Below are 10,050 nucleotides of genomic sequence, written 5' to 3'. Positions count from 1 at the left end.
TTGCAGGAATTATTCACTTGCAGCTGTTGTTCCAAAAAAAGCACAAACATGGCACAGTATCCGTATGAAATCAATGAATGAATGAATGAATTTGAGAACATACATATAACCAATTGTCGAATTAGTCACGTGGAAATGGCCAAAAGTATTTGGACACCCGAACGCTACACCGATGTATGATCTGCAGCTATATCTTGTCTATTTAAGCACGTTGAGATTGAAATTTTTTTTTTTTTGACCTGACCAAAAAATGGCACAATATACATCATTACAACAATAAACACGAAACAAACGTATAAATGCGACCGTCGCACGCTACAAATAAGTGAAGAACAAATATCCATCAGTACAAGATCAGGGACAAAAGAAAACAAAAACCCGTTGGATGCATACACGGGTGCAATTTTCGAAGACAATTTCAGTGAGACACAAGAGCAGTCACACTGAAGAGTGTTATTTTCGTGATCTTTCTAAATGAATCCCTCCAAAATAATCAACGCTGACGATTTCAGGCCCCTCTTCAGGAAGGAGGGGCAGCATATTTCTTTTATTTTTCCCTTTTTTTTTGTTGCCTAATTCTTTTCCAACTCTGGCGACCAACACAGCAGAATGCTGTGAGTGCACAGGCCATATTAATTTAGGTTTTTACACATGTTTGTACACTAGTGACGAGGTGAACGTGCTACAAAACTAACAAGTCACAGCAATAAATTACTTAAGGCAGTAACAGAGTAATATAATAACACAAATATTAATAATAATGTATTTGTGCAGCACTTTTAAGAACAGACAGTGACAAAGTGCTTCACATAAATGATAAGGTGCACATGTCAAACCCAGCGTACATACACACATACCAACAAACACCCATACCGACCTACATTCAGACACAAACAAGAACTCAAACAGTTCGTACAAGACGATAATTGAAGTGGAGTGAGGGAAAGGAGGATTCATGAAAATTGTTAACCAACAGAAATGTGTTTTCAGCTGTTGTTTAAAACAGACCACAGAATGTAACTTGTTTCAATACCAGCATCACAGTCATTTTGTCAACTAACATGTAACCACCCGAAATCAAGTGTCCTATCCAGGCTTGGGGGAGTCACGGAATACAACTAACGAGATGACGTAATTAGGGTACCAAAAGAGCTAACTGTGTTCCGACAAAAATGTAATTAGATTACATATATGATGTTGTTTGTTTCTCCCGTTTTTAATTGCATATGTATGTTATTGAAGTAATCCAACGTGATCAAGTCACATTACTTTAATACTGTGGCACTTGGATTACATTATTGATTACAATTTTTAAAAAGGATATATTGTTAAAGTAAACCTGCCTCTGTGGTTATTTGGTGAAAGTATCGCAAAAGTTGTCAGTGACGAATCACTACACATACTGTCAAATCAAAGTAACTAGTAATATGTCTTATACGTTACACTTTGGAAGTAACCACCCAACACTGATCTAAAGAGATGAGAGGGAACCAGCCGAAAGAAAAGAAGTATATAAATAAAACCGACCAATGACAAAGCTCAGTGGTGTATCTAACGTGTCATAGCCTGTAACTGTGGCCAATAACGTGCTTTTTTCGCAGCCTTCAAATCTTCTGGGAATTTCTTCCACCAGTTTTTTGGAACTTGGCTGTAGGGATGTGCTCCCATTCAGCCACAAGAGCATTAGAGATAAAGGGGCGACGAGATCTGGCTCACAAAGTGTGTGTTCAATTTCATCCCAAAGGTGCCTGGCAGGGTCGAGGTCAGAGCTCATTTGTAGGCCAGTCAAGTTCTTCTGAAACTGTGCAACAAAAACTCAGAAAACCAAGGAGGCTGCTTTTAATGTCACTGTACGCTGTGACGTTAAGACTTTCTGAAACTGGAATTATGTCGCTGAGCCCAAAATGTTCCAAATACTTGAGTCCATATTCTTTTGGCCTTATAGTGAAACTCATACATGATGATTCATTCAACCTTCTCTCTTTCAGAAACTGCGGCTCAAAGCAGTGTTTGCTCACTGAGGACATCTTCACCTCCTCTCCTCCTCCTGCTCCTCATCCCCGTCCTCCTCCTGCTGACCACCTGATGTCCTTGTTCCGTCCTCACGGCTGACCTCGCGCCCGTTCTCCCGTCGGATGGGGGGGTGATATTACTCAGAAGTACACAATGCAATCTACGCTCAGACAGCGAATGACACAATGCAATCTATGCTAAGCTATCGCAAAAAAAGGACTGCTTACCTGTGAAATTCCAGGAAGAACAGCGCATCTTCCTCAGAACAGGGCCACAGTGACTCAGGGCTGAATCACACTGATTCATTACTTGTTGTTTTTTCCCTCTCAGCTCGTTGTGTAAGTAGTAACACAGAATATTACACATAGAGCTTCAGTAGTAATGAGACTCGTCTCCCACTCTGATGCCAGCAGAACAATAAGCCTGTCAGCACAAAGTATCCTTTTTTTTATCATGTCTTTGTGTCTTTTTTCTCTTCGTGTTGTGTTGGATGTACGTGTCTGAGAAGCTGCCTCAAGTGGCAAAGTGGCCAAATGAACACACACTACTGTACTGAGTGGCTCAGGTCGGAGGGGACTTTTGTTAGTGACACATTTTAAAACTGCCTTATAGCCTCCGAGTGAGATAATTGTGTCAAACTAATTAGATTTTGGCGTTTTTAGGGTCAAAATGCTGGAAAATTCTGGAATAGTCAGGCAGGGCTGCTGCGCCCTCTACTGGGATTGAACTGGTTTAACTGGAGTTGGACTGGGTTGGCCATCACCTCAGAAAACTGGACACTAGATTATTGGAGCTGCAATGTTAAATAACGGGGACCTTTGACAGAGTTTGTCCTCTCAGATTGGACCCCCTGCTGTGCTGCCTCCCCCACGCCTCTGTCTGAAGAACAGAAACAGAGGGGGTTATGGGTAAAACAGAGAGCATCATCTCGTCTCGCTCCACTGTACACACTGCGGACCACTGAGGAGGCTGAACGCTCGATGCTCCTGCCGACCGCCCAGATGTGCAGATATGCACACAAGCTTTTTTGTTCATTTTGTTGTCTTTTTTTTTTTTACGCGGGATACTAGATTTTTAGATCAACTTTAATGTAAAGTTAATATATTCTGCAAAATTAAATATGTTAACTACAAAATTCAATGTTTCTCTGATATTTAAGTCAGACAAAAACAAGCAAACAATGATTTATACTGCGGGTACATTTTGTATATATTAGGTTGTTTTCACCGTGCTCTGCTGCATTGTAGTTACACAAGTTAAACGATTCGATGGTATGATTATTTTTTTTTTTGTCAAATTGTCTAGAAGAAATCACTTAAATCGACTGTCATCAATTAAGACAAAATATTACATTAAATTTACAATTAAATTCTTTTTCCTGATGTTTTAAATTGAAATTGGAAAAAAATAAAATATGGGTGTATATTTTTCATTTGAATTGAATGTTTATATATTAATAAAATTACGTAATGATTTCCCCCTCAGAAAATCTATAGTTCACTTGCACAGCTTGTTCAATCTTAAAAAAAAAAAAAACCACATTGTGAGCACTTAATATATTTTTCCTCCAAATATCCTGTTGTCGTGCTGTAAATCACACCAGTCATGCCATTTTTTTTTACGCATTTTCCTAAGAGTTTGAATATTTGTGAAATATTATCAGTGACGTAGATTTTTTTTGCAATCATGTTAAGTAGGGATTTGTTCTGTGATTTCTTTACGTGTGTGTGTGTGTGTGTCTGTAAAATGTGTTCTGCTTTCACATTTTAGTGAAGAATGTCGCTTCTTCTGTGAAGAGCCAACTGCAATCTGAGCCTTTTCTTTTTTTCTTTTTTTTTCTTTTTTTTTTTACGCGGTGAGACAACAAAATAAATATGATTGCATTTAAACGCTCCGAGTCGATCGTCATTTAACTTTAGAAAGTATCGATGTTTTTATTTAACCGCAGGTCTCGCTGGCAACACGCAAACACACACACAGCTTTATTTGCAGAACACACACATCATCCAGTGTGATACACAGGAGTGTATAAAGATAAGGAGACTTCGGGGACTAGAAATGACCTTGTGGTCTAAGAGGCCACTGTAATGTGAGTAACCTAGTGGAGTATTGAGCTGAGTTTTTATCTATGGGCAGCCGAAGTCTGATAAGACTCAGATACCCAATAGACTCCTGGTATTAATAGACCCTGGAGCATCATCACCAATACATCGAACCTTAAGTAGTAGCTGGATTTCTTTTCAGTAAACACAGGAGTGACGCTGAATACAGAGCGAAATGAGATATTTGTGTGCTTTAAATATAGAATGAGCCGTAAACACATTCCCATTTATGTCTGCTGTAACGTAGAAGCCGCCTGTGAAGCCAGAAAGGCAATTTCCTGGATAATAGGGCTAATGCTCCTATTTCATGGTTTATGATCTCTTCTGATGACATGTTTGTCACTGTTGAGGCATGTTATGAAGTGCCTTTTGATTGTGACCTTCACGTGGAAATGTCCAAAGCCCATGTTTTCATTCTTCTCCCATTGTGAATGATGAAGCAAGCACACAGGAAATCAGCGGAAAGCAGGGGGATACTTTTAGACTAGCGTTGAAAGCGAAAAGGATTTGAGAAAAAGCCAGCCTGTGTCCACTTCCATTTTAGCCGTGTGACAACTGTGCGCTTCTGTTTATTCTACTGACAGCATGCCCAAACCAAAGCTTTTATGTGAGAGTGTGATATCGAGGGTTTTATTGTTGATTCCAGACGGGAAATACTTGAACTCTTGTAACCAAAAATGTCTGGTATTTTTCAGGACGTCTTGAACAGCGCTGATGTTTGTGTGTGTGTGTGTGTGTGTCTATGTGAGCTCATTCTTCAAAATAAAGCTCATAATTATGGACAGATGTTGTCATATTATATAAATTAAGGAGACTGCGAAGATCCCACGTCTGAGCTCCCCTGATGACTGGGATCATAAACAATTTCTGGGACAACGGATTTAGTCTTAACTAGCTGTCTGACAAAAAGCAAACCTTATTGCATATACATAGTGCTGCGCTCCTCGTCCATGACACAGTAATTACACTATCAGATTTCAACACAGCAGGTTCTGTTGCCACAAGTCGGCCTGTATCTAATTGGACCTCGGCTGAATATTTAAGGCTCGGGTTGCCGTGTTGATTACACCTTCCGAAACACAAAACTCCGGCCATTAATCGAAGCAAACAATGTTTAATAGTTATATTGTGATAACTTGAATAAAGACATATTTTTTTAAAGGGGACACTCATGAGTCAGCACTGTTTCAATTTTATAAAATACAACACATTCTTGAAAGGATTTTACAGCAAAGTGGAATAAATCCAAAGTTGTATTTAAGCTGCATGAAAGTGAATTCAATCTGGAGTAGTTTTAAGATCACTGTGCCTTTCTTTGAATGTTTGAAGGATGTTAAAGATTTTCCCAGCGTGTAATCAACACCCTGACGAGTGGCGACATTCTCGTTGTGAATCCTGGCCGGTGTGTATTTCACATCCTTCAGAATCAAGGTGAACTGAGGTGAGGCGAGGTGAGGTGAGGTGAGGCGAGGCGAGGCGAGAGGGCAGGAAGTGTCCTTCTGAATACTTTGGACAAGAAATTGCCTGAATATCACGAGGCCCTTGAGAAAAGTGGGTGTTTAAACATTTTCTATTTATTTGTTGGCATTGTTTTTTTTCACTTCATTGAAGTCACAGCATCCGTTAAGAAATTATCAATTGGTTTTCTCGTGTGGTTTTCTTTTGGGCCTTCTGTCCTCCAGAGCCTTCACCAGGTACTTTATAGCAAAAACTTGCAATGATTCATTAGACTTTGATGTGGCCAGCACTTAAAGTGTACCTTTAATATATCATCCTAGACCAGCTTTATCATGTTCAGATGTCCAATTTTGTTCTTTAATTAACCTTCCTGTCATGTTTTGACTGAGACTGGGCCATAAATGCACTGGTGGAAGAAAATAGTCTGTCAGTTTTTATGACTTAATAATGGGTGAACACTTTAAAAAAATGTATAGATATTCTTTGTAATTTGGGGTAGATGTAGTTGGGTCCTTCACTGACAGATTTGGCCAGCAGGCCGCACATTGGGAAACCGTGATTAAAGTTTTAAAACTTAATACTCGAGAAATGTCTAAACCTCGAAATCATTGAAGATAAATTCTAAATATCGAAGTATTTAAAAGAAAAAGCATCAAGTCATCATATCTGTGAAGCTTGAATTATGAAATATTTGGTATTTTTTGCTTAAAAAGTGTATTATCGATCACCAACAATTAACAAAATAGTTGCCAATGTGATTTCTGTCAGTCGAGTCATTGATTAATCGACTAATCGTTTCAGCCGTACTGAAACTGTACTGCTGCTCATGTTTGTACGCAAGCATGTTCATTTGTAAAGTAACTGAAGCTGTCAAATAATTATACCGAATTAAAATATGACCATATATATGTATTTCCTTCTGAGGTGTAGTCGAGCAGGTATAAAGTGAAAAAAAAAATACTCAGGTTAAGTACCTCAGATTTGAACTTGAATAAAAATACTTAGTTACATTCCACTACTGTTTCTTGATGGGCAGAGCAAGTTGGAGAATTCAAAGCAGCCAAAACTTTCGCTCCACTGATCTTTTTCCAGCTCACTAATCTGGAATTTCTCATTTTCTGTCCACCTCAACAAAACTTTTTGCATCAGGAAATGGGACTGAATCACAGATTGAATCTCCTGACCCCCTCGGTCACTCCGCTCTGGAAAGTAAAATGTTCCAACAGAGAAAGTGTTTTCTCTCTGTCGGGTGAATCACTCCCAACAGCTCTTTACTCCTGGACGTGAGTGCGTGTGTGTGTGTATGGGCAGCACTGCGAAAGAGTTCTCAACTATGCGAAGATAAAGAACTTTTAAAGTCTCCGCCAATCAGTCAAATTCCACTTGAAATCTCTTGCACACATTGCGTCTACTTTTTCAACACTTTATAATCGGATACAGTGTATATTTCCTGCTGAGAATATCTGACCCTTCATGCAGTGGAGAGTAAAAGACTGACTTAAGATGTTAAATCTGTGAAGTGGGGTTTTAACAAGCAAGACCCGCTACTTAAATGCCTTTAGATTCTTCAGAAGAAGTAAGAAGAAGAAGATCCCTTCTTATTTATTCTGGGAGGTTTCACTTCACTTGAGCTCCCAGTCAGACATTTAGGAGGAGTTTTTTATTTTTTTTAAATGGCCTTCACAATACTTACACCTTGCTTTACTTTTAAATGGCAGTCACCACGCAATCCAAATTATAGAAAATACTGATTAATGGAGACTGAATCTGTGTTTATAATACTGTAATGGAGGCGTGCAGAGTCACCGTACAGATGCAGAAACCTTTAAAATCTCTTGTGAGGTAATTATGGACTTATAAAGTAATTCTGACAGTAAATTAATGCTAGTTTGAAAGTCTGATTATGGTGATGACACTAGACAGCCCCAAGGCTTTCCTGGGAAAAAAAAATAATAATAATAATTGCATGTTGTAAATCACTGCTCAAACTGCAGATTCAAAATGTCACAGAAAAAACCACCGAGGAGAGTAATTTGGAGCAGATGAGTCTATTGAAATAACACATTAGCATTTACACATTCATTACGGAAGAAAGGCACATCACAACAAACCCAGCTTTGAGGAAATCTTCAAGATTCTTTCACACAGTGCGTTGTTATATTAAATGATTTGTGGCATTGGAAGTGTAAAAAAAACAACACACGGTTGACAACCAGGTTTTCATGTGTTGCTCACTATTTTTTGAGGTTTGGAGGATTATCACTGAATCACTTTGTCAACTATTTACTTTACAGGTGACTCCCACACTTTTACAGTTTGTTTCTTCTATATTAAGTCTGTCGTATCCGTGTCTGCGCGTTGTATTCGTGTCATTTACACGTGTCAGGTGTAACAGTGTAATTATCATCTGCTGTGCGCTCATAAAGCCGGCGCCTCCAGTGGGATGAATGTGGACAGACCAGATTATGACAAAGGAGGAGGAGAACACACACTAGGTGTTATGGTGTCAAGCTCAAGCAAGAGTCAACAGATAAATCAGTCACGCTTTATATTAAGGTCCTAACATTAATAATGCTATATAAGCATTAGTAATAGCATCATAAACACGTTTATTGTGAGATCACGATGCATTTATAAGCACTTACGAGAAATTTGTTAGCACTTTATGGGCTGCTTAAAGGATAAGTCCACCCAGGAATGAAAATGCTGTCATCATCTGCTCAGCCCCATGCTGAAGAAAAGACAGGTGAGTCTGTGTAGTCCATAAAACATTTCTGGTGCTTCGAAGGAAAACAAAATTCTTATAAACAACTCATGTAGATGAAGACTCACAGTTTTTAAACACTGAAAAACACAAACATAAAATGGCTCCATATAGCTCATCAGGCATAATCCAGCTCTCTCAAAGCCCTTAAAGCCCAAATGGATCCGTTTTTAAGTCGTTATTTACAACCTTGTTGCACATGAGAGTTTGTGCTCTGACTGCACGCTAACACTTTTAGCTCGGCAGCTACAGTGACAATTTTGGCTGTTAAAAAAAGGGTGTAAATAACATCTTGTCAAACCATTCTGGCATCTCTGGGCTTCTGGAACTTGGATTACACTTGACTTTTGGAGTATTGAGTTATTTTATGTTTTTTATTTCACGCTGTTAAAACAATATGATTTAAAACAAGTCCCCGTCTACTTCAACTGTCCCAGTAACAAACCTTATCAGCCATCGGCACAGTGGTGAGTAGAAAGACGACTGAATTACTTTTTTGGGTGAATCTCTGGGTGAGCATACCTTTTATGTCATTGTTAAACCTTTACTTTACCTTTACCTTTACTAAACTATGTCTATGATGTATTTACTCTCAAATAGCCTCAGTAGCTTCAAAAAGAATAGTTTAGTGCTAATAAATGCATTATAGAGTAGATATTATTCTTAATAAAGCAACAAATAAGCTTAGTAAAGGTTTAAAAATTGACATGGTCTTTAAACTCAACTCAACTTTTATTTACGTTCTTAAGTCGCTTTAAACTGGTAACATGTTTCTTGAGCTTATAAGTGTCTCAAAATCAAACAGTAATCGTGTTTATTATGCTATTATTAACATCTGAGTCTAATTATTGCTTGTAAGTATCTTATGAGGACTTGAAGATTACCGATATATCAACTAACATGCATTTGTTGTCAACAATTTCGAATTCACATTCATTCACTTCTCATTTTGTGCGTAAGAGCAACCGAAGGACACTCTAAAAAAATGTTTCAAGTGCCAAAAAAAGATAAACAAGATGTCATCTGAAGGAGAGAAACCTAAATATCATTTCCATGCCTGATTTAGGACACTTTATATTGACTCATACATAAAATTGGCCTGGGGGAAGTCATGGCCGGAGTGCTTTCTGGATAATATCCAGTCGTAATCTTTAAAAACGGGGATCAGTTGACATTGGCTGGTCCTTTCCAGTGTTAAACATCTCTCATCCCTCTAACACCCTGCGCCATGTTTAACTTATGGCTGTTGCGTGCAAATGAGTTCCAGTCGAGTTGAGCCGAGCTGATTTTTTTTTTTTTTTCTCATCAGTTTGCAGCATGCTGGCTGAAGCTTCACACACACCGGCCCCGTCTTTATATTAAAGCGAGCCCGCTGTGTGAAAGGCGTTTCTGAATGCGTCCCATGTGTGCGGCTACGAGCGGGGGGTCTTGGTTGTGTGTGCCGGACTGCGAGCTGTGACAAACTTTAGGATTATGAGACCGGCTTTTATTTGAACGCGCCAAAACCAGACACAAACGAGCTAAGTCAGTCACACTTCACGTGGCAGCCTCCTCTCCTCGCCCTCCCTCCCACTCTCTCTCTCTCTCTCTCTCTCTCTCTCCCCCCCCCCACACTCTCTCCCCATCCTTCCTTTCTTTCTCTCTCACTTTCATCCACTTTTAATGTGTGACACTTTGATACTGAACATCCTATTTCCCGTGTTCTGGTCGATT

General features: G+C 39.0%; 1 protein-coding gene across 1 annotated transcript in view; it reads left to right on the top strand.

Annotated features, from left to right (window-relative positions):
- Positions 1-3,840, top strand: part of efna4 (ephrin A4) — a 37,574-nt gene extending 33,734 nt beyond the window's left edge. The window contains exon 5 of the mRNA XM_030392619.1: positions 1,989-3,840. Within this exon, the coding sequence (XP_030248479.1) occupies positions 1,989-2,086 (98 nt within the window). The 3' untranslated portion in view covers positions 2,087-3,840. The remainder of the gene's footprint in view (positions 1-1,988) is intronic.
- Positions 3,841-10,050: the final 6,210 nt, after the last annotated feature.

This window comes from Sparus aurata, chromosome 17 (genome assembly GCF_900880675.1).
Source record: "Sparus aurata chromosome 17, fSpaAur1.1, whole genome shotgun sequence".
In the NCBI taxonomy this organism is placed as follows: Eukaryota; Metazoa; Chordata; class Actinopteri; order Spariformes; family Sparidae; genus Sparus; species Sparus aurata.
Note: the sequence above shows the minus strand (reverse complement) of the source record. Positions and strands in the feature narration are given on the sequence as shown.